Below are 25,497 nucleotides of genomic sequence, written 5' to 3'. Positions count from 1 at the left end.
AAGTGTAAATGAATTCAAAATGCAAATATGAGATAATAAGGCCAAGAAACATGAAAGCAATCTTGCATTTATATGCATACTATGACACATATGATAGCACAATTTGAACCAGCGGAATTCTCTGAAATCAAACAGGCCTTCAATGACAGTGAAGTTTTGAGGCATTATAATGTGGAAACATCAGCTTTTTGATTAAAAAAAAAGATGGAAACTTAATAAGCAGTACCACAGAGAGGTTGAAGATCAGAGTTTATTGTCTATAGTATTTAGAAAGGATGCACAATGACAAATACTATTTCTTCTGGAGTCTGGATATAAACATGTTCTTACATTACATTACCCTTAGCCATGATTTCTATTTTAAAGAACAATGGTAATGACAGTCATAATGGTAAATACATTCCCTCAGATTGCTTTGGGAAACTCTCAAGCTACATTTTTCCATGTAATGCATCTATAGTACATATATTAACCAGCATATTATAAATAATATTGCTTCTTAGTTGGTAAAACAGCTTCCGTTTTCTTTCAAAAGGCATGTTGAAATTGTGTAGCTGTCATTCTAAGCCTTCTAATAAGGACAATTAAGAGTTTCTTTTTTTCTTTTTTCCTTTTCTGAGGAATCCGCAAGGATATACGTACAGTATAAATACAGCGTTGTTGGCGATATTCTGGTGGGGGGGGGATTCACAGACGCACAGAACACACAACTCTGTATGAAGAAATAAAAATGGGCCTGGTGAAAGTGTTTATGTAATCATGAACGTTCATGGGTTATGAGACCCTCCTCCTGGAATTGACACGTCCGACACTCGTGATGCTACTTTTGCGGGAGAGAACGGGAGTCGGGGAGGTGGGTGACGTCTCACTGGGACAGCCGTGCTGGACAAGGATCTCAGCACACTCTTTGCTCCCGGCTTGGCGCGCCAACGTCAGTGCGGTTCGACCTTGTGGATCCTTTGACTTCACATCACTGCCGTACTGTAGAGCACAATTAAGCAAAAACAACAAAAAAGTACCTGTTAGAAGTGCACAAACAATGCAATACTGAAAGTGCAAAAGCTAAAAGGAATGGTTCACACAAAAAAAGAAAATTCTACAAAAACTTGTCATTCAACACTATAAGCCTACAGTATCTCATATTTGATATGCACATTTCTAATTATCAACATGATTAAACATCATGATTTTTATAAAGTAAACGTAATAATAACTATTATATTGTTATCAGTGTTTTAAGATGAACATTTACTGGACTGAAGCAACTTAGGTTTGCTTGATTACCCAAATGTAATTTTTCAGAAAAATCATGTTAAAATGTGAGTCTCAAATATGATCCATCAGGATTTTGAGGAACATTTATTTCTCTCAATCATTGAATTGCATTATGTTTTGCCCCCTCACATTAAAAACTACAGAGCTTTTATTATAAAAACTACGGTAATCATTTAAATATTATCTTAATAAGACATATTATTGGAAGATAGTGACAACTGATATATATATATATATATATATATATATATATATATATATATATATATATATGCATTTTAGGAGATATAGAGTGACAACTGATATTTATATGCATTTTATGCTAGTAGTCTGCTATACAAATGTCATTGATTTACAATACAAGCTATCAGAATTTCATACTTTGTGGCCAAATAAATATCAGCATCTGCACATTTTTGCTGAGTTTGAGCCTCTGAATAAAATTTAGTTGTTTTTTTTATCTTTGCGTATTATAGGAGTCTCCATATTCTCCTATATCATACTATCTGAGCCATAAAAGCCTGATGTATCAAATATGATACTCGACAAAAACACACCCACATCCTTCCCTCGGGTCATTTTGACCTGAATCTAATATATATCCTGTTTTTTTAATTTTTTTTATGTAATGTTCATCTGAGTGGTCCAAGACCTTTGGACTCTTGTTCAACCACGAATATACAAAAAGAGATAAACTCAAGAGATAAACTTTATATATTTATAAGAGATTTATAAGAGATAAACTCAAACACGGACTTTAGGACCCAGGGGAAAAGCTCATTTGCTCCATATAGAGCTATGAGGCCATCTAGTGGCAAGAGGCATGAATATCATGTTATATTTTTTGTTCCACAAGAGGACAGTAGAGACACCCAATTTGACCCAATGTGAGATATTGTGAGCTGCTTTGAGCTGGTTATGCATGTATTGCATAGTTGAATTCAATTATATTATTTATCGATAAAATCTAGAAATTAAATTGAACATAAGATAAAATAAAAATCTCCAAAAAATTGCATTAAAAATAGAAAAAATATCATCAAAATGAAATGATACAAGCTTTCTGAAAAAAAAAAAAAAAAAAAAAAAAAGTATAAGGGCTTCGGGTCATTTTGACCCATGAAGGAAGGATTTGTTACAGAATGCGAGGAGAGGATTACAAATATGTTGTCTAAAGGTTCAATAAACTGTTCCAAAAAATCTCAATGTTTGGGGCTTTTTATATCACATGTCAGGCTCAATAACTCACCCAGACCAGCAGCTGTGTCATGACCACGTCGCCCAGCTGGCAGGCCGCATGTAACGCGCTGTGATGCTGCTGCGCTGCTCCTTCAGGCGGGATGTTGATCAGGTCCTTGGTGCTGTGCGCGAGGAGCAGCAGAAGTCTGGGAAGGTCCCTGTCGATTACTGCTTTAAGCAACCAAGTCGACATTGTGTCCTCTGAACACTGAGCGGGCAAGGGCGACACAAATGCCCGCTGTTCGTATTTGGCACGGATCCACGACTCCCTCTGCTCTCTGAGACAAACACCAAGCAAAGGCCAAGTTATTACCATAGTGGCTCTGAACCATTGTCCACAATGACATTCACGGTCAAAGCCAGCTCACCTTGTTGCCTCAGGTGTCAACTTCTGGCACCCTTGGGTACAGGTCTCCCAAATGCTGTTGGCCATATGATTGCCTATAGCCGAAAGCACTTTTGTAAGTTCACTGGGCCAGTCGTCCAGGTCTAGCGAGCGCACACGGGACAGGTGCGTCCCCAGGTTCCGGTGTATCCCCGAACACTCGATGCAGATTAGAGCGCCAAGATTAAGACTCGCCCATGTTGGAGCTGCAAGGAGAGCGTAATGTTCTCATGTACTGAACAATGACAGAGATCTTTAAATTTTTGTGGTTTATATTTTAAGACACTTACTTGGTGCTGCACAGTCCACACAGAGGTCGTTCCCTTTGGCATTTCGAATGGCCTGCAAGGCAACAGCTTCACTTTGGCTGTTCCTTCGAGCCTGAGAGTTAAAAATGAAGTCCATTATTTTTTGATATTACAGAGCAAACTGTTAATATATTGTTTCTTAACATGATTTACGTATATAGAAGGAATCAGTGTCCTTTATTGATCCTAATAACCAATTATTGCTCTTCGATTTTAGGGATATGGAAAAGTTAAAGTACCCCTATTATGCTATTTTAAAGGTTCCTAATTTTGTTTTTAGGTCACCAACAATAGGTTTACATGCATCCAAGCAAAAAAAGAAAAAAACACTTAAATTTTCTCATAATATACATTGCAGTGTCACCTATTTTCTCACAGTGTTTGATAAAGGAATCGGTTTCTCTAAACTCCTCCTTTCCGAGAGTCTACGCTGCTCTGATTGGTCAGATGACCCACTCTGTTGTGATTGGTCTACCACGTGTCGGAAACAAAACTCTCATTACCATATCTGAATTTAAGCTCCGGATCTTCTTCAGGACTTGATACACAGTGATATGAACAGTAACAATGGCGTCAGTTTTACTGTATCAATTCCAGTGCGAGTTCTCAGAAAACACAATCTTTTCGACATGTCGACAACACAAACTAAACTCTTCCACTCTCAGCTACAACTACAGCGTTTGAGGGCGGGTCAAAGTAGACGTTGTTCACAGGCGGCCAATGAAGACCAAGACCATTATGCAAATTTGTTACAAACCTATGTAGGTTACAATCACTAAGTAAGACTGGAATAACCGATGACTGGTTTCAGGCACTTCAGAATCCGTTCTTTATTTTGGGCGACAATACTGTAACTCCATTTATTGTGAACTCTTTGAAACTTTGCAGATGTTTTACACTCACAAACACTACATGAAAGATAATAACTCAAAATGCATAATAGGGGCACTTAAAAACCTACTGGCCACAAAAATTTTTTTAATGGAACTTTTGATGCTAATTGAACATAAAAGTGTTCTCAAAAGTTTAGGTTTGTGTTGCAAATCTTTAAAAGATGTTCCTGATAATGACAGACTGATAGACATCAGATTAGCTTGTTAGATTAAGGTAATAAGCCCCGCGAAGCCGTGTTTTACAGTGGATTTAGAACAGCTAAGGGGCGTTGTTAGGCACGACGCGGAGCAGACATACAAATTTGTCAAACATTTGTTTTATTCATAAAATAAACACCAGCAACAAAAAATATAACGTCATAACACATTTATTCCTCCGCCAAGCAATGTAGTTTCAAAGAGGTTGCTAAGCAACACATGCAGCAACAATGAATCACAAACGGCAGTTGCGCAGTAATACTAATGTAACGCGGTCACAGGTGTGTGTTTGTTGAGTAATTTACAGCGGCTTTGAACGCGGCTCAACCAATCAGAATCAAGGACTGGCACTATCCGTTTTATCAAAAATGTTATAGCCCTCTTTACCTTATTTCTGCTCTCACAGCTCTGTAGACTTGCCAGGATCTGGCTTTCGATGGCCTGAACCCAGGCGTCCCTGTCCTCTTGACTTTGGGCTTCGAAATGCCAGCTCTGTCCTGTGCTCGATATGATGATGAAGTCCGCGCTCTCTTCTTCTGTTTGGGCGAGAGCAACAGTTATTTACACAAGAGGAAGGGATCAATAAAAACACCCATTGTGTCCTCAGTCTAATGTATCGTCTCAGTATAATTATGTGTTTGAGGAGACAGGAACACAGACAGAAAGACTCAGATCCATTTGCTGTAATCTAATGATGTGACAAGAGATGGACATAGAGACACATACTGCAGAAAAGACAGCAAGATGGAGTCAGCTCAGCCACTCATCCATTTCATACATCCAGGTTACCTGTTTTGTTAATGTTTCTCAAGCTACCAAAGCTTTTTAATTTCCACATTTTGCGCTTGGCTTGCGGTGCAAGAAATTAGTCCAGGGCAGCAGAGGATAAGAGGAAGAAGAAAGGAAGAAGTAAAAGAGATTGCAAGAGGACCTCACAGAAAGCAATTAATCAGGTCCATACTGGAATCATAAAGGAAAAGAGAAGAAAGAAAACTCTTTCGCAATAATACATCTGATTGCTTTAGCAGTAAAACTGGATCAATGTGACACCTGTCAATCTTTCATAAATCTGATCTCTCACCCTCAGCCTGTCCAGCCGCTGCGTCTCCTTTCAGGTTAATACTTCGGTTTCGTTTCTTCTTCTTCCTGTCAGTCATTGGAGAAGACGGGATGTGTTCTTTTCCTAAGGGAGGACTTGTAGCCCCCTCAATGCTTGAGTCTATTAAGATAATACAAAAAAGAGGACAGAATTTTGTCAAAACATTTCCTTTATTAACTATTAACTATTCTGATTAACTATTGAAAATAAAAAAATTATTATATATGTATTAAATATATTGAGTGTATTTAAACATATTATAATATAATTAATATAATACTATTATATAATGTAATTTTATTAATATATATATATATATTAGGGCTGTCAAAAGATTAATCGCGAGTAATCGCATCCAAAATAAAAGTTTGTGTTTACATAATATATGTGTGTGTACTGTGTATAATTATTTATATCTATAAAAATACACACAATCATGTATATATTTAAGAAAAATTGGTTATATTTATATATAAAATATTTATTTATAATATAAATTGTATAATTGTATATACAGTATATAAATGCAAATATTTCTTAAATATATACATGAATGTGTGTGTATTTATACATAATAATTATACACAGTACACACACATATATTATGCAAACACAAACTTTTATTTTGGATGCGATTAATCGTAATTAATCTTTTGACAGCCCTAATTATATATTAATATATATTATTATATATAATATTGCATTTTTTTATAATATTGAATTTTTTATTATATAATTATAGAATATAATTATATTAAGTATTTTCCTGCAATAAAAAAAAGAATACATGTCTCAATTAAGGTTACAGCATTAAACACACACATTAACACTAAATGTAACTAATCAAAAATATTGAATCAAACGGAAAAATACTGAATCGAAACAATATTTTTTTATAAATATTTAACTAAATATTTCAGTGCAAAAAAGGACAAGTAAATATAACAGGTAACACCACTAAGTGATATGAATCTTTAAAACGAGCTGTAAAAATGATCAGATTTGCATATGAACTTGATATGAACTGTAATGAATCACTACAGTTTGCAGTTGGAAAGCAATGCTGCGCTACCTTCATTTCCAGGTTAGTAGCATTGCTACTTTTAATTGATTATTCTCCAAAACCGTTATAGAAGAAATGAATGGAAGCTGTAACCTAAATATTTACGCACCCACACTGAACCCTTTATTAGACACAGATGACGGGCAACGCTTCACCCTTTGATCATTATGAAACGACAAGCCAGTTCTGGACGCCTCTTCTACAGTCAGAAGATTTGCTGGAAAGAGAGAGACCATGACGGTGAGAAATCCTTCAAACTATTTTACTGCATTTGTGAGTAAATTTTAAAAGATTTCACTTACATGTAGCGCCCCCTTCAGATGACTGCTTGTCTTTACTGAGTCCGTTTACACCTGGCACAGGGACAAGAGCCGGGCCAGGGGACGGCCCACCGGGAGTGACAGCGCGATGAAGACGCTTTCCTGGCACCTTTACTGTCACTCGCAACAAGTCCATCTCTTTCCCTTGAGCATTCTGCATAAACTCCTAAAATCATAAATATATGCATAATACTGGCGTATTTGTCAGTTATCTCCATGGATTGTATTGCTCATAATATGTCAACACTATATTATGAGAAATACAATCCATGGATCTAACTGACAAATACGCCATTTCTCTTCTACAGAAAAAAATAGCACAACATTCAAGCTTTTGGGTTTTGTAAATTTATCAGGCAATTTCATCGAAGTATCATTGTTTTTTTGTTTTTTTTATAACAACCCACTGGATTTGAATCATTGCAACACAGATTATCTGTAAATCCACACCCAAAATATAATGATATAATTTTGTATTCATTTGTAAAAGATATAATCATATTGAGTACTATATAATAGTATTATATAATATAATAATATTGATAAATAAAAAATTGTCTGGTTTAATATATTGTTTAATTATAATTTAATTATATAATATGATATGATATTTAAATTGGTATTTAAATATTTCATTAGTGCAGTCAAATCGATTAATCACATCTAACATAAAAGTTTTTGTTTATATGTGTGTGCATACATTATTATATCTATTACACGTGTGTGTGTGTGTGTGTGTGTGTGTGTATTATACTTAATATCATTTAATATAATTATACACTGCAAAAAATATTTTCATTACAAATATCTAAAAACAAGATACATTTACTTAAGAAGCTAAATCACTTAAGATATTAAATCTTGTTTTTTGTTCAACTCACTTGATTATCAATTTTTCTGTAAACAAGACTTAATATCTTAAGTCATCTTGCTTCTCAACTAAATATATATTGATTTAAGAATGTTTAAATATTTGTACTGGAAAGCAAGATGAAAATACAGAGTACGAGTTTTTTTTTGCAGTGTATGTTATTCTCCTGGCAAAAGGCAATAAAAGGCAATAATATTTGAAATACAGTTACAGCATCACACCTGAACACACTATTTTATAATAAACTAATAAATCTAAAAATACTAAGTCAAAAACACAGTGATGAACAGCAGTATTCATTTTGGTACAAAAAAATGACAAAACATAAAATGTGATTATAAAAACAGAAGCATACAGGAAGTGTTTGTTAATGAAGGATGTGTAAAAACACTACTGCTCTGATGCAAACAGAAGGGATTACAAGAGAGCATTACTCACGTTTAAATTTGAATGATACATCAGCATGCCGTTGTTTGACAGCGTCACATACTTCTTCTTCCACTCCTTGTTTAAAGAGCGTTCACTGCGTTTCCACAAAGTTCCCTAACACACACACACACACACACACACACACACACAAAAAGCGGTTTATTTAATTATTCTTCTAATGCAACGAGATTCATACATTTTTCCAGCACCTTCTACGTAACTGTCCACACACACACACACACACACACACACACACACACACACACACACACACACACACACACACACACACACACACACATACACAAAAAGCGGTTTATTTAATTATTCTTCTAATGCAACGAGATTCATACATTTTTCCAGCACCTTCTACGTAACTGTCCACACACTTTTTGGGGCCACTGCATTTCACAGAAGCCCCACGAGACAGACACAGACATACACACACACACACACACACACACACACACACACACACACACACACACACACACACACACACACACACACACACACACCTGTTTGATAGGAACCGATCGACTGCTCATGTCACTTCTGCTGTCTGAACCTCTTTTCTCAGAGTCACTCCCACGACGGTTCTACAATAACAGACATGTTAGATAAAGTACACATGAGAGGAAGGCAAAACACGTAAAGGAAGGAAGACAGATGTGACTCATGAGATGAGGTGAGTGTTAGAGTGACAGAAAGTTCACAAACACAATCTCAGACTGAAGATGCTGTCATACTTCTGTTTTTTTAAACAACATTTAAAGGTGACGTATGCAAGTTCACTAGTATCCTATAAGAGGTTATTACATTTGGATGGAAGAAATTATTTTACACACATCACCTCAGATTACCATAATCATTTAGATATAAGGCCAACTAGACTTTAAAATATAAATAACACAATACAACATTTTCCACAGCCAGTTTCACTGGTGTTGCACATAATGTACAGTAGCTGGCAAGATTTGACACTCTTTGTGATGAGCTCAGAGAACTAACCGCAAATAAAGAGGTCCGTCGCCGGGGCGGATTTCGTTGCGAGCCCCCGTCTCCACTTGCCCCACCCCGTATGTCTTTGTGACTTATCACAGGGGTAGAAGGCAAAGAGGAGGGGTAATCACTACTTTGACCCCCATTACTGGCCTAAGAGAGGATGATGGGACATGAAGAAGAATGAGACAGAGGTTGGTGGAATGGTGAATGGTGCAGACAGATGATGACGTTTTTCATAACCATTTAAAACAGTCAAATACTCAACAACAGGGGTATAAAAATGTGTAATGCATAAATCTGAAATAAAAATGTATGAATTTATGTGGAATTTTAGCATTTATAATTCATATATGATCAAATATAAGCTTGTCATTTTAACTTTTTAATTTTATTATAATGATTAAATTTGTAAATATAAATAATATTGAAATAATATTAATACTGATTTTGTAAGCACCCTAACAATACTCAAGAATATTGAAAAGAACAACACCATGATGGTATTTCATTCCTTAAAATATTTCACAAGAATTATGATGATAAATGGGTCAATCTCACAAAGAAATGTCTAGGTCATATTTCAAAACAAAATAAAATGTGAATAAAGAAAATAGGTATATTATATTTAATAATATTGTATTAAATTTAAATATTTTATAATCATACATATATATTTTTTCAGTAGGGCCATTAAGATGTTTCATTGTGACATTATTCTCATTACAATTTTCTCCCCAAATTTACAATATTGTACTGAGAAAAAACTATTTTTGGTAACACTTTACAATAACCATGAGCCATACACTTATTACTGTAATTGTAAGTCTTTGTTAACGTTAACTTATAAAAAAAAATACTGCCGTTCACTGTTTGTTGTTTATGTTACTTCACAGTGCATTAACTAATGTTAACAAATACAACTTTTGATTTTAATAATGTATTCGCAAAAAGATTAATAAATGCTGTAGAAGTGCAGTTTATTATTAGTTCATGTTAACTAATGTAGTAAACGAATGAAACCTTATTGTAAAGTGTCACCAATTTTTAAATTCAATTCAGTGCAAGAAATAATGATGACTTACAACTGCACTTCACAAATGTACTTTTTGTGTGCATTATAGTAATGAAAATGAGATTTTCTTTGACCCAGAATTGACCCAGACATGTCTTGACAGCTTTCATGAGATTCATCCAAGCTGCAGATAGACTAGATAAGCATTGAGATACCTGTCCGGGCCCTGACACTGGAGTCGAGGCCCCTGAGTGACTCGGGGAGTTTGGGAGAGATTTACAGGAGGCCAGAAGGGCGGCTTGCTTCTTGGCAGCAACAATCTTGTGAGTCACTAAGAGGGAAACAAGATTGTCCGATCAAAACAGTCATCCTGTTTGGACGTAACATGCTATTTTAGCCCCTGTTTTGAGATGAAACTCACTTTCATTGAATACTCTGTCCACATTAAGTCCATAGGTGGCACAGGTCTCATAGTAAGTGCAGCGACGCACATCTATACACAGCTGCTGGACCCTCTTGTCCTCAATCACACGGGCGTTAGTGCTACTAATCTTATCTGCAGGAAGAAAAACACTCAGAGTTGGTACTCAACACCGTATAGCTCAATTAAACATCCCTGAAACCAAGACGAGTGTATCTCTTACCTTGCGTTCCAACCGCTATAATGGGGATTTCTGCTATGTTGCGATGTGCACTTAGCTCACTGTAGTTCTTGTACACCTCCTGGAAACTTGCTTCATTTTCCAGACTAAAAACCAGGATGACACCATCCAGCCAGTTGCAGATCTACAATCACAAATGTAGGAATTAAAAACAGGGCGGAAGGGTGTAATGCAGAATACACTACTGTTCGAAGGTTCGGGGTCAGTGTTTTTTTTTTTTTTAAAGAAACTAATACTTTTGGAATTGATCAAATGTGAAAGTAAATATATTTATAATGCTACAAAAAAATATATTTCAAATAAATGTAGTTTTTTTTTTACTTTCTAATCATCAAATAAGCCTGTCAAAACCGAAAATGGTCATGGTTTCTACAAAAAATATTAACCGGCACAACTGTTTTCAACTTTGATAATAAGAAGAAATCAGCAAATCAGCATATTAGAATGACATTTTACATTTATATTAAAACAGTTATTTTAATTTTAATTACATGATGCTGAAAATTACGCATCACTGGAATAAATTACATTTTAAATATATTAAAACAGCTCTTAAATTTTAATAAGATTTCACAGTATTATTGCTTTTACTGTATTTTTTGATCACATAAATGCAGCCTTCATGGCTGCTTTCAATAACATAATTTTTTACATACCCCAAACTTTAGAATGATAGTGTACATACAAATATACTCAATATACACAAGTATGTGCAGGCAAATGCTTCCTGTTACACGAGCTCAATTTCACACATCATTCCAAAATGTTTAAAAAGCATTTCATAACACAACATGAGAAAGCAGCATTATCAATCTTTCCACAAGGGGCACTATATCGTAATCACATGAACTGTCTTCTTCAGTTTCTAGTTAAATGTAGTTAACCATATCTGTGGTTAATGTCCTTCCCTCGCTAACTTCCCTCTGTCTCGTTCACTTGGACGTACGTCATTGCTTCCTTAAACAAGAGCCCACTACTAGCAGAACCCTTGCAATGTGTTTAAATGGAACGCCATGATCACTTAGATTCCGCTATGAAGCTGATTTATTATTTACAGCTTTTTTTCCATAAGCAGTGCACTATTTTATAGGCCTGAATCAATGCTTATCTCTAACGGGCTGTTGGAGAAAAAAATAAATAAAATAAAAATAAATGGTCGGATTACGGTAGCTACAAGTACTATGCAGTTACATGTCAAAATAACAATATCATACACTAGAGTGGTGTGGGGTAGGGATGGATTAAAGGGATGATTCACCCAAAAATGAAAATTATGGTATTATTTACTCACCATCATGTCGTTCCAAACCCGTAAGATTTTCGTTCATCTTCTGCACATGAAGAAAATGTTTTTGATGAAATCTGAGAGATTTCGGTCCCTCCGTTGACAGTATACGCAACTACCACTTTGGCGCTTCAAAAAGTTCATAAAGAGATCGTAAAACTAATCCATGTTAATTGAGCGATTTTGTCCAACATTTCTGAAGAGACACAATCGCTTTATAAGATGAACAGACCGAATTTAGGCTTTTATTCACATTTAATATTAAGCAAACCTCATTGATTCTTGCTGAAGTTTAAACGTGCTGCGTAACACAAGAATGAACCTCATTGGTTCTCGTGGGTCAAGCGAACATGCTTGAATATGCTTCCGTTCATGTTTATATGAAGCCTAAAATCAATCTGTTCATCATATAAAGCGATCAAGTCTCTTCAGAACATTTTGGACTAAACCACTCAATTCATATGGATTAGTTTTACGATCTCTTTATGAACTTTTTGAAGAGTCAAAATGGTAGTTGCGTAGACTGTCAATGGAGGGACAGAAAGCTCTCAGATTTCATCAAAAAATATCTTTATTTGTGTTCCGAAGATGATCTTACCATCTTACAGGTTTGGAACGACATGAAGGTGTGTAAATGATGACAGATTTTTCATTTTTGGGTGAACTATCCCTTAAAAGTGTGATCTGATGTGGCGTCACAATAGTTTAGCATTTTGGTCTATAGATCTGCCTGAAGTTGTACATATTGAGTAGACTCGCTCTCTCGGTCAAAATCAATGGGGTCGAGGGTCTGTCCAAATAAACTTCCCTCGACTTTCGACGAAGTTGGACACACTTTAAAATAATGTGCGGGAAAATTCGGGATTCCCCGAAGCGGAAATGCTTAGGGAAGTTCACAAGTCTAAAAACGGAATTAAACGCAGCTCGGTTTAATGGTATGGACAACTTGGTGTAGTTTGTTACCGCCACACTAATGTTAAAGGAGAACTCCGGTCAATTTTAACATTGAGCTCAATTTTTAGTAAATTTGGAGTGCTGTCAATACAGAGAACAACGACAAAAATCGGTGTTGCCTACACTGTGTTATCCTATTTTTAAAATTTGCACCCTATTGACTTGAATGGGGCAAGTTTTAAACCTGCTTTTATCCTCTTAACATATTTGATGTGTCATACAAGTGCCCAGCCATGTTGAGTGATTCCTTAAGAGTGAACACGAGTGAATCTGACTGCAGTAGATGTGAAAGATATGAATAAAAATGATGTTATATCAGCCAGCGCAAATACCTGTATTTAGTTCCTGTTTTCGGTGGAAGTCCAAAGTAGTCGATTGTCGAGTTCACGCGCGTGATCATAGTAACTAAACCTATGCGCGTGAACTCGACAATCGACTACTTTGGACTTCCACCGAAAACAGGAACTAAATACAGGTATTTGCGCTGGCTGATATAACATCATTTTTATTCATATCTTTCACATCTACTGCAGTCAGATTCAATCGTGTTCACTCTGAAGGAATCACTCAACATGGCTGGGCACTTGTTATGACACATCAAGGATGATAAGACTAAGAACTGGTTAAGTTTAAAACTTGCCCCATTCAAGTCAATAGGGTGTAAATTTTAAAAAGAGGATAACACAGTGTAGGCAACACCGATTTTTGTCGTTGTTCTCTGTATTGACAGCACTCCAAATTTACTAAAAATTGAGCTCAATGTTAAAATTGACCGGAGTTCTCCTTTAAGTATGAAAAACAGGAGATGCACATTTGCATTGGCTAAATATTTGTGTTGTGCAGAGAGTTGATGTTCCTGAGTTAAGTGCTCATAGGGAAACATTCACACACCTGTGCACTTGGTGGACCAGATTCCTCTCGAATCAGCAATAACTGACTCTGTCCCTCCACCAACACTTCTTTTTTATATCTTCCCCCTTACAGAGAAGAAAAAGAGGAGACAAGACAACAATTATAACAATTATAATCCCTTTAAACGGTTAAAATGACAGTCTTCGAAAAGGAGATGAGAAAGAAAGTTCTCACCCTCATGCGATTCAAGTGGAAGGTAACTTCCTGTGATGAATCTGTTTACCAGAGCAGATTTTCCACTGCGAAGGCTACCCAGAACCCCCTGCATGCGGCAGAAAGAATGATATTTTTAATCATCACTTTTAATCATGATCTGACATTGTTGAGATCTCCTCTGAAACTCCTGAGGAGACACATCTGAGACCTAATCGAAATTTAAGCAAAAGTCTTTATTTGTGCTCTTTTCATTTTGTTAATGTTTAGAAAAAATGTCAGATCTTTTCATCTTTTTTTTCTTCCTACAGTCAAATATGTATCGTTACTCATCAAGCATGACAAAAATTCAAAATAAATCTTCTTGGTCATATTTTATTTTACAGTGTCCTTGTTACACATTACATGTATTTTCTATATAATTATTACTATAAATGATGCATAATTACATGCAACAAACCCTAAAACAAACCTAATCCCAATCCTAACCCTATAGTAAGTGTAATTAATATTATTATTACTCAGTACTTAAATGTATAATTACAATGTAACACGGACACCTTAAAATAAAGTGCAACCATCTTCTTTTTAGTAAATCTAACCAAATGAAATATTGTTTTTATAGACGTATGCCAAAATTTTTTTGTGTATATGCTAAAGGAATATGAATGTTCTCACCAATCGCAGTTCTGGAATAGCGCGAGTTAAGGTCCATTCCTGGCTATTGGCACATGATGCTGAAAAAAGAAAAGTCAAAGTTAAGTCTTACCTTCAAAACAATGAAGACAATTTTTTGCGCAAAACAAACCATCCTACTGTATTCTATTGCCTTGATGGTTTCCAGGGCATTGCTATGCAGTAGCTAAGATGTTTTGAGTGGCTATTAATGTGTTGCTATCAGTTGCAAGGGTGTTTTGAATGGCTTTTGATGTGTTGCTATGCAGTTGCTAGGGTCTTTTAAGTGGTTGCCCTAGTAAAATGTCCCCAAGTTCGATAATCTATATTAAAAAAGCTTCCCCCTTTTTTTTTGTGCCGTTTTTTTTAAAATACTTCTCCAAGGGGATTCATGTGATCATCATCAAACTTTGTCAACATCAGGCCTAGATATTAAAGATGCTGAATTGCAAACATATTTTTGATATCTCAAACAGAGTTGCCATGGTGTGGGATTAAATTAACGAAGAAAAAGGGAAACAGGAGGTGTATTATATCTCTATAAATGCATTGTCTAATTTAGATCACATTGAGGTTCTATATTTGGTCATATTCTGATCTGTATTTGAGGTGCTTAGCAAGCACACCACTAATAAAAGTACAACAGAAAAACAGATGGATCAATCATATAACAAAAAAAGAGATGGAATATGTGCTGAATTATTAATGTTATGTCTCGGTACCCTAGTGTGCAGAAATGTATTTAAAATACCTTTACTCATACTAAGTATACTACAAACCCATGAACATATTTACTGAGACTTACTGATATAATTCTTATATTTAAAATTTACTTGGAGTACTTCTTTATTGAACAATGCAGATTTCCTAATATTAAGCCAAAAATGTGTTTTAATATCACTATTAGTAAGGTATTATAATAGTATGATCTCTCTATAATATCAGTCTTTAAATGCAAGATAATTTTACATAAAGTATACTTGCAATAGTTCCGCTTTAGCACGATCAAATATACTTATGTATATCTTTAGTTGGACCTCAGCACTATTTCCGGATAACTAAAGTGCCTTAATGACAAAATTAGTTGTTCCAATTTAGCAGACTAAGTATACCAATTAAGTATACCAACAGTACAATTGCAGGGTATTTATAAGTACATGCATGTGTGAATGTATTTGCAGTATACTTAGCATAAAATTTCAAAATACATTTTGGTATATTTAGACTTTCACTAGGGTAGGCCAGCTACTGAATTTGTTTCCTAAAAAAAGATCTCCGTTGATCTCCAGTTTAAATCCCCTCGTCCTGACCCTTGATGTCAGTGACGTGAAACTCCAGATGACTCACTTACAGGAAGAGCGAGTTTGACGCGATTGAATGATCATACAGTGATCACAACATTCAGAACCTCCAAGCACTGAGCAGCAGAGTTAACATTACCACCACCACCCTTCACGTCAAGCCACATTATCTAAAGTCAGTACAGGCGCAATGATACTGTTGGTGATACGCCAATCTGTGACCATTTAAACACAGATCATGCGTTGCCCTTTTGTTGCACATTTCTATTCTGCATCGAAGTGAAATTTGATTGCACCTTCGCCTCGGATGACAGTTCATCTGGAGGTGTTATAAACCAGTGGTAATTCACAGGGCGTGAAGGACTGCAGGTGTATCCGAGCAGCAGCGAACATGAGCACCCACACCCCTCTCCGCTTTATATTGGAAGTCTTAGCACACTCTCACTATTTTTCACCAGCCGCTCAGACCCGGCACCCAGTGATAGACGGGCATGTCACCTTGTTTTTTTTTTTGTGTGGCTGCACAGCTGTGGGTGCATCAAGCGGCGGATGAGAGGCAAAAGATGCTTTTGTTAAGGGGGGGAGGATCGGTGCGATACACCCTTGTGACCGGCGTGGACTGATTAAAGCAGCTCACGACGCACAGATGCAGGAGATCGGCGTACGAGTTGGCGCTCATGGCGTTTGCAGTTTCCTCTCTCACACGCCACCCACGACACAAACGGAAGAGGTTTAACCCCCTCCGAATTCAATGCAATTCTATGAGGTCATTGTACGGCGGGGCACATCAGGAGTCGAGCCAGTGCGGTTAGACAGTGTGATCCTTATGTGCCATATACAACACGCCACCCCCTCCATCTAAACGGACGCTCTATGTGACACATTCTGGCAAAAGGACCCCTCCTCGCATACCCTCACTCCCATTCATTTTATGTGTGGCTCGTTCCCTCGCATAACACAGCCACACAACAGGCAACTCTCTCAGCCCTCCCTGTTGCCATGACAACCCCACCTCCAGCCGCTGCTTCTGTTCACTCGGAGAACACATACGTAAATATTTTGTGCGCGCATGCGTCGTGTGTGCAGACACATCAGACCTTTTGCTCGTAGCATATTGACCACACACACACACACACACACCTATATCGAGTTCCACTTGTGCAATTATCAATCGCATCCTACAAAATAGGAAACCTAATTATCAAATCTATATTGTCGAGAAATACAGACGTTTGAAAAAGAAGCCTTTGTTCAACAAGCTCTGCATATCAATTAGTTGAACTTGAAGGCATCTCTGCAAGATCATAGTAGATCATTTGAAGAAAATCAGACTTACTTTGCTTGGGTGGATTTAAAATACATGTGGCAAAATTTAAGCTCATCCATCCAATTGCCTGTTGATGCAGATACTGCTTTATGTCATTTAAAATGTTTCTTCACTACATAAATCAGTGCTTTCCCTTCAGTTTAGACTGCTAAAATTGGCTGGATATGGCTTTAAATGAAGAGACTGGTGATGAAAGGACTGAAGCTTCCGTGAAAGAATGAGACCAGAATACAGGAAGTGGGCGGAACATCAAAGATGGGATTAGGATGTTGGGCAAAATTATGCTGCATGTGGCATGGGTATTATCAAATTTATTTCCCATTCCAATTTTTCCAGTGCAGAAACAGAAACAGTAGGTGGTTGTAAATAAAAGACCAGTATGCTTTCAGCATCTTAACTCTACAACCCTAGGCATTAGAATTAATTACCAGAATTCCTTAAATGTGTGTACAGATTTAAACATGTCAATTTTTTAAATGAAAGATACTTCACTTTAAAGGGATTGTTCACCAAATACTGAAAACAGCCACCATTTACTTAGACTAATTTCGTTCCAAACATGTATGTCTTTCAATCTTCTGTGGAACACAAATATTTTTTTGTCCAGACAAGAAAAGTCAATGGGGTCCAATGTTGTTTTATGCGCTGATGACTTTTATTGCATAGACAAAAAAAGATGGTTGAAACATTTTTCAAAAGAAGGGTTTGGAATTACATGAAGGGTGAGTAAATGATGAAAACATCCTTTTGTGTGAACAATCCCTTTAATATAAACATAATATTTAGAAAACGTTACACATTCTTTACGCAAAGAATCCCTCATTTTCAAAATGTGCAAGCTACCTAGTGTGTCCCCCTCCCCTTTTCAGAAACAATTCTACTTATCTGAGAGTTTGAGTTGTGTATGGGTGAGTAAGCCATGTTCTCCTACCTTCCTCTTCACTGGATTCCCTCTGAATGGTGCTATAGACTGGGGTCACAATGGTTGCACTGGTTGCAACTGGAGTGCTCTTGGTAAAAATGCCACTAATAAATCTTAGCATCTTGCGGTCACGTGCTGAAGCCCCCTGGGACTGAGCTGTTCTAAAGTCAGATACCATTTGACCACCTTTGCACTTAAGGAGGTCCTCAGACAGACAATTCAAGTCACTGTTGTCCAGGGTGCGACTCTTTCCTTTGCGTTGAGGCTTGGTGATCAAGGCGATGGGGGTCGGAAGAGATGTAGATCCTGCCTTTAATCTCTCGGCTCGAGGGCTTTGGGTTCGCATGGCTATGATGTCCCCTTCAGTGGGCCTCTTCATCCCAATACCCCCTTTGAGGTCTTCATCGCAAGTTTTCACCTCGCTTACAGCCCATGATGCCCGGAAAGATCCAGGAGTGGGGCTGGTTGGGGACTGAATCCTGGTCCGACTGTCCTTACGGTCAAGGCTCTTTGAGGAGGCATGGATGCTCTCTCTAGACTCCTTAAATTCACGACCACCGCCATGAGCTTTAAGGAGAGACACGGGACGCTGGGTCGCACGGATCGGGATGTCACCCAGATGTCTGGCTATATCTCGGGGAAACGAGGTTTGGGACATTCCGGTGGATTCTCTGCCTCTTCCATTCTCTGTGGTGGGTGAGATCATTGATTTATGTCTATCACCAGGGTGAGCACCATCTGCAAAAAGTGCCTTGTCCTCCCTTGGGCTTTGGAGTATTTCCTGTTCCACTGAGAATTTGACAGATTCTCCAGCTTCCAGTTTCACAGCCTCACCCATTTTCTGGCGTTCCTGGCCCTCATTATTGGGTCCAGGGTGCTTGAGATGTTTCGCTCCATCAGCATCGTACACCGCTCCCTCCACAGCTGTCCTGGACTTCTCCAACTCATCTTCCTCGGTGGTTTCTACCTTCACCAAGGTGAGGGAGATAAGGTAGGTGGTTTTTGACTGTGACGTCCCGCTTCGGTTCATGTGGTCCAGAATTTCTCACCAGATCAAGGACAGAAAATTAATCAAATGATCTTGTTATTCACTTGTTCAATGGCTTCCACAGCAGAAAAAAAAAATCACGGAATTCATAGAAAAAAAAAGACAGTTCAAGCAAGTGTGTCAAAATGAAGAAGTAAACCGTGACCTTGTTCCCTAAAGTGGGGAAAAAAATGAGCTAATGTCCTTTGTGCTCTTTCACACCTTCATGTTTCTTCCCAGACTTCGTATTGCTGTTCTCTGGTCCTCTCACACCTATTTTAAGCATGCAGACATGTGCCCAGCTCTCCACACCTGCATGAAAAGCATTCTCCCGATTCCATTGACTACATTCAACAAGAGGCAGATTCAAAGGCAAAAATGACAATGCACAAGATGGAAACAGGATCGAAAATTCCTTCAAGGACGACAAAGAGTAAAATTACATCTGTGAGACATGCAGAGCTGTTAACCTCAGATCAAGGCACATCGTTTCACCAACCTGCTCCACGGCGTGTGGAGGAGACGCTGACAGACTGAAGAGTCGAACTGAGGAGTCAGTCTACATGCCACATGGATCGGCGGAAACGTTTACAGCAAGTCCACAGAGAGAGATCCTAGTGTCCCCAAACAGAGTCTATCCATCACGCCTCCGGTGATCAGTGCGTCAAGCAGTCGGGATGTCAATAATATAAACGCGCGAGACAATCATGCTTCGTTCTAGAGAAGAAGGTGCATCTCACGCTAAAGGTTTCGACGAGTCACGCATCATGAACAAGGGTCTCTCAGATCTCTCCAGTGGAAGGTCTTCTTCAAACCCACGCAGAACGGCACCGTGCAGGAATACCCTGCTTCTCTCTCCATCTCCTGCTTCTCTCTCTCTCTCTCTGCCCTTGTCACCAGCCAGACAGCTCCCAGCCCCTGCTTTCCACAGCCTGCTACCCCCTCCTCTCGTTCTCTCTCCCTCCCTCGCCTTCTCCCTCTCTTTTCTCTCGCTCGCACGCTCTCTCCTGCTTAAAAAGCGAGAATCAGTGATGTGTTGAGGAATAAAGACAGACTGTAAAGCTTGCAAGGTTCTGACAAGGAAAAGAGGTCAACGCAGCACAAGAAAAACACAAATATGAGTGGTTACGTGCAAAGCTAATCAAGACTGACACATCAACGAGGCAAATTTTGCACTCGATACAGCGCTGTATCAGGCAGCAATGTGCCACATATCACAGTCACAGTCAGTACAGTGATTCAAGAGCCGCCGTGTCCCCCCACCTTTCCTGTCCTAGACACTGAGCTTGCTTGTTACCAAGGTATTCCGAGGCTAAACTCCTCCTCCTTCATGCACTGATTCCATCTAGTCTCCGTTCGCTATCTCCATATCTAACCCCCTGCTATGTGCACCAACTGTCCTTGCAAAGATGTGTATGAATGAGTAGGTGATTGAGTGAGGGCATGCAATATTATTGACAATTTATTGATTGATCTGTTCAAATGTGCTTGATTGGAGTCAATACTACACTCGAATTCATTCAAAAACTGGGATGAGAGTAAAACAAAAATCAATGTGTCCTACACAAACTCTGTGGAACACACACACACACACACACACACACACACACACACACACACACACACACACACACACACACACACACACACACACACACACACACACACACACACACACATATATATATATGTTATAGGTTATATGTTTTGTGTGTATATATATATATATATATATATATATATATATATATATATATATATATATATATATATATATATATATATATATATATATATATATCTACACAAGACTATGAAGACTTCACATGCAAAAGCCTCTAAGTGCCATCTGAAATTTTCTTCTAAAATAATCATTTTTATCAAGCTTGTATATTTAAGTTCAGTAATTTCACTTAAATGACAATGAATAGGTCATTTTCATTGCCATTAAAGTGAAATAACTAAACATAAACATATACAAGCTTGATAAAAATGAGAATTTTAGAAGAAAATTTTAGATGGCACTTAGAGGCTAGGCTTTTGCATATGAAGTATATATATACAGTATGTATATATATAATGTATATATATATATATGTATATATATTTTTATTTTTTTAAATAATCTTGTAAAGAGAGGAGTTTAATTTTTAAAATGTTAATTAGCAGCAGTCATATAGAGTTCACAAATCAATAATATATTATATTGATTGCTATCAATCATGAAGACAGGTGTCATACAGAACACAATTCAGCAACATTTAGGAAGAGGGCATGCAGTCACTTGTATGTGAATGTCTCTCATTTGTTGTTCTTTTTATTGATTTGCTACTTAATTGCATATAAAGAAGAATTTTTTAGTGACTATTACTATTATTGCTCATAGTTAAGTTCAAGAGACAGTTCACTCAAGATTTTTAATTCCATCATCATTTATTCACCTTCATGTCCTTCCAAACATTACTTTCTTCTGTAGAACACAAAATAATATATTTTGAAGAACATTTGGAACCAAACAACATAGAACCCCTTTCAGAAAATTATGAAAAAATCTTATTTTGTGTTCCACAGAAGAACAAAATGCATACAGGTTTGGAATGGCTTGAGTAAATGATGACACAAATTACCCTAGCAACCAACCAGAAGACCCTAGTAACCACATAGCAACACCCTAGCAACCACAGGCAAGCACCACTCATATTTTTATCAGAAAATGCAAAGCTTTAGTTTATTTATAGTATATATTCTAATAGTGGTAGACATTCCTTGAACTCTTTATTGGAGAACTCGCACTCATAAATATATTTTCCCATTTCTCTCTCTCCCCTAAATCGCTGTCACTCCGCCTGTCTCCCACACTCTTGGCTCCCTGCAGTAATCAACATTAAAATGTGTCAGTCCAATTTGCAAATCCCAATGCTCAGAAGCCAACAGCGATGACTTCCACTTTACAGTTTCCTTCACTTTTATTTTATTCCCATCAAGCATCATTTGAACCATCAAATGACTATGTGGGCTTAATTAATATATTCAAAGATCATCCATACTATTTCATCTTGTCTGTTCTGCAACTTTGTTTACAGAACATCATTAGTGATGCAGGTTAATGCAAGTGTGAACAACTTTCTCCTGGAAAATGATCAAATGGGTCAAAAACTTAGAGCAATATCTAGGGACTGTAATATCATAGAAACAAGAAATCCATATAATAAGCATCCAGAATACCATAGCAATCATCCAGAATACCATAGCAATCATCCTGAATACGCTATCATCATTGTGGCAAGTTGTCCATGGGTAAGTACCATAAAAAGCTTGTTTAATTTTGGTTTTGGTTTAAAGCGACAAACTGTCTGTGAGATTATGCTGACTGATAGCGTCTTCATGTTGAGCTGAACTCTAGAGTGACGGATGCATTAACGCTCACAAGAGGAAGTGTGAGGAGGAAGTAAATTATAAGGAGCATCAACAAACACTATATTAAAGATGCATAGTTACTGTTACCATAAGTTCCAACCCAAAAATATGCACTGCACGGATGTCTACTGCTAACACGGTAAAATAACAGCCGGCTCATCTGGCTTGGAGCTTCAATGGATGCCAGATTATTTAAAGTCAAACAGAGAAAAGCGGAATCTTATGGAAAACTAAAGATAATGGAGTCAGATATGGAGATTAAGAGTAGCACTGTATAGACAGGTGGAGACTGAGATGAAGAGGATGTGGCTTTCGTGGCAGCAAGAGAGCGTCAGACAGGAAATGGACCAGCACTTCGTGTTCAAACGCCTGCCACCATGACGACGTCTCTAAGACGGTGCTAACGTCTCAACCTGGGCCTCTTTAAAATAACATCCACCATTCTGATTCAACATCCGGACTGTAGTAACAGTCCATCATCACAGTCTAATGGTGGAGAATGTGCATTTGCAGACGTCTGCTGGATATATAATTCAATTTAACACGAGTTAAAGCATTTATATTCCTTTTTATATGTCTGCCTTCTCTAAAATATACAGTTGGGACGTTTTAGAAATTGATATTATTTCAAAACTCAAGATAATGCACATAATACTTCAAAAGTGGAACAATCAATGCCAATCAAACCATGTAAAAAAAGCCTAATTCCTTGAATTTTTCATCTCACACAAGAAGTTGTGATTAACTCATTTCCAGAATGATTAGTAAACTTGTTCTCTTCTGAGAATTATTCAGATATGCCTTTCTATCAATATAGATTTTCAACTCGAACAACATGCTGTTTACGTGCAAGTCGGTCTCCTCGGTAAGTAAAGGACCCCTAAGGACCTGAAGTAAACATCACACTTTGCAAAATGATACGGGAATCTATCAGCAAGCTTTCTACGGGACAAAATAAACAATCTCGTGATATTTATGAGACTTTTCCAACGAACTCAGGCTCACCTTGTATGCTGTGAAGGAAAACCTTTAGTCCTGTCCTGAGCTGCTGGTCCTCAACCCTCTCCAGCTGTTTGAGAAATTTGTTTATAGTTTTCTGCAAGCTTTCATGTCTTCTCACCTCAGCTCTAATTGCAGTCGAGTTGACAACTTTATTTGTGCTATTCATATTTAGACCAATGTGACTGCTTAAAACGCATGGAGTTTCTCCTGTAACCCATCAGCATTTCCTGCCCGTTCTTTCATGTCAATGTCACGTACAGCAGCAAAACGTTGTTCAAACTCTAAAGCATGCAGCTCGGAGCAGAAGTAGTTTTGCTTGCATGAATTTCCTCTCTCTCTCTCTCTCTCTCTCTCTCTCTCTCTCTCTCTCTCTCTCTCTCTCTCTCTCTCTCTCTCTCTCTCTCTCTCTCTCTCTCTCTCTCTCTCTCTCTCTCTCTATTCGAATTCACTTCCTGATTTAAAAAAGTGTCACCATCTCATAGGCTGCTCTCACGCAAACAGGATTTTGTGGTAAATTCAAGACAACCGTTTCAAAAAATAAAGTTTCAAAAAGGCAGCCTCAAATGTATTATCAGATTTAGAGATGGAATGGTAAAACCTGATAATGAGAGATAAATACATTATGAGGAAATTGGGGTTAGTTGTCACATGCTGTTTGACAGAGAAGTGAATTTTTCATAAATGTCACATTAATACTGGGGGCAAGTGTTAACAGGTTTTTTTTTATTTGAAAAAATAAGTAATGTCATACAACTAATTAAGTATAATAAATGTTGTTATCTAATAATGCTTAGATTTTTTTTTTGGGGGGGGGGGGATTTCATATATTACAGGCTTTAAGGTTCTCATTAAATGTCAACATGTGTTTATTTTGTAATAAATTATTTCATGTATGGTTGACATTCAAAAATAAACCTGTCCTGACTCCTGAGAGATATCGACTGAACTGATAAGTGAGACAATTAGTCTCAGCCTCCCCCATACAGTTCCATAAAATATTACGATATTTGGCATTTACGGGAATTTGTTGCACGAGATGAGAATACATACATAAGCATAAATGTCGTAGTGTCTTCAGGCCTTCATAGTGTCTGATGTAGAAAGGGCCTGTCTTTATCATCAGTCCTCAATGCAGCATCCTGTGTCTCACACGCCCGTGACGATTTAGAGGGCGGGGCGAAGTGTGACGTTGTTTGTTGCTACTCTGCTCAGCCAATCAAGCTCAAGCAGCACACACGTGACGCTTCAGCGCTGGTTTAAATATCAGTCCACAAGGTTCAGTATTTACATTTACATTTATGCATTTGGCAGACGCTTTTATGCAAAGCGGCTTACATTGCATTTCAAGGTACACATTTTACATTCTTATCTTATTTACTATAATCATTAAATCAGCGTCCTCTTATATCACATCAGAAACAGTTAATATTCAGACGCGTTATAAACAAATTCATGTAAAAAAGAAAATGATAGCTTTGTGTATTAGAAACTAACGTTACTTGCCTTTCATGAAGCACGCATGTTTGCAGACAGGAGAGCAAATGTACTATAAAATCGTCCCTGATCTCTTAATATGCTTAAGGTTTTCAATTAAATGTCTTTAACTGAGTATGTTGGCATGAAAACATGCGCGTGGTATTTGCTATCGTTTGCTATCGCGAGATTTAATGATAATTTAGTGGGATGATAATTTCGTGCTAATAATTAAATTAATAATTTATTTAATATCTTAATTGTGCGATATAAACATTGATATTTAATGA

General features: G+C 37.3%; 1 protein-coding gene across 7 annotated transcripts; it reads right to left on the bottom strand.

The window, feature by feature from the left end:
* Nucleotides 1-219: 219 nt before the first annotated feature.
* agap2 (ArfGAP with GTPase domain, ankyrin repeat and PH domain 2) lies at nucleotides 220-25,371 on the bottom strand. Of its 7 annotated transcripts, XM_079588272.1 has the most exons (19): nucleotides 25,238-25,371; nucleotides 24,785-24,985; nucleotides 14,742-14,800; nucleotides 14,085-14,172; nucleotides 13,890-13,975; nucleotides 10,742-10,883; nucleotides 10,519-10,653; nucleotides 10,313-10,428; nucleotides 9,092-9,235; nucleotides 8,599-8,679; nucleotides 8,090-8,194; nucleotides 6,763-6,946; nucleotides 6,570-6,677; nucleotides 5,380-5,517; nucleotides 4,686-4,834; nucleotides 3,190-3,280; nucleotides 2,883-3,105; nucleotides 2,525-2,792; nucleotides 220-981 (listed from the first exon to the last, which is right to left on the bottom strand). In XM_079588272.1, the coding sequence occupies exons 2-19, from the start codon at nucleotides 24,852-24,854 to the stop codon at nucleotides 775-777; spliced, it is 2,394 nt and encodes a 797-aa protein (XP_079444398.1). In that variant the 5' UTR covers nucleotides 24,855-24,985; nucleotides 25,238-25,371; the 3' UTR covers nucleotides 220-774. The 7 variants fall into 7 exon arrangements, with proteins under 7 accessions (XP_079444398.1, XP_079444396.1, XP_079444392.1 ...); XM_079588270.1 differs by lacking the exons at nucleotides 24,785-24,985; nucleotides 25,238-25,371 and adding an exon at nucleotides 23,738-24,158; XM_079588266.1 differs by lacking the exons at nucleotides 24,785-24,985; nucleotides 25,238-25,371 and adding an exon at nucleotides 18,298-19,333.
* Nucleotides 25,372-25,497: the final 126 nt, after the last annotated feature.

The sequence above is a fragment of the Phoxinus phoxinus genome (genome assembly GCF_949152265.1).
Source record: "Phoxinus phoxinus genome assembly, chromosome: 18".
Lineage (NCBI taxonomy): Eukaryota > Metazoa > Chordata > Actinopteri > Cypriniformes > Leuciscidae > Phoxinus > Phoxinus phoxinus.
The sequence above is the reverse complement of the archived record's forward strand: the minus strand, read 5'-3'. Positions and strand labels throughout refer to the sequence as shown.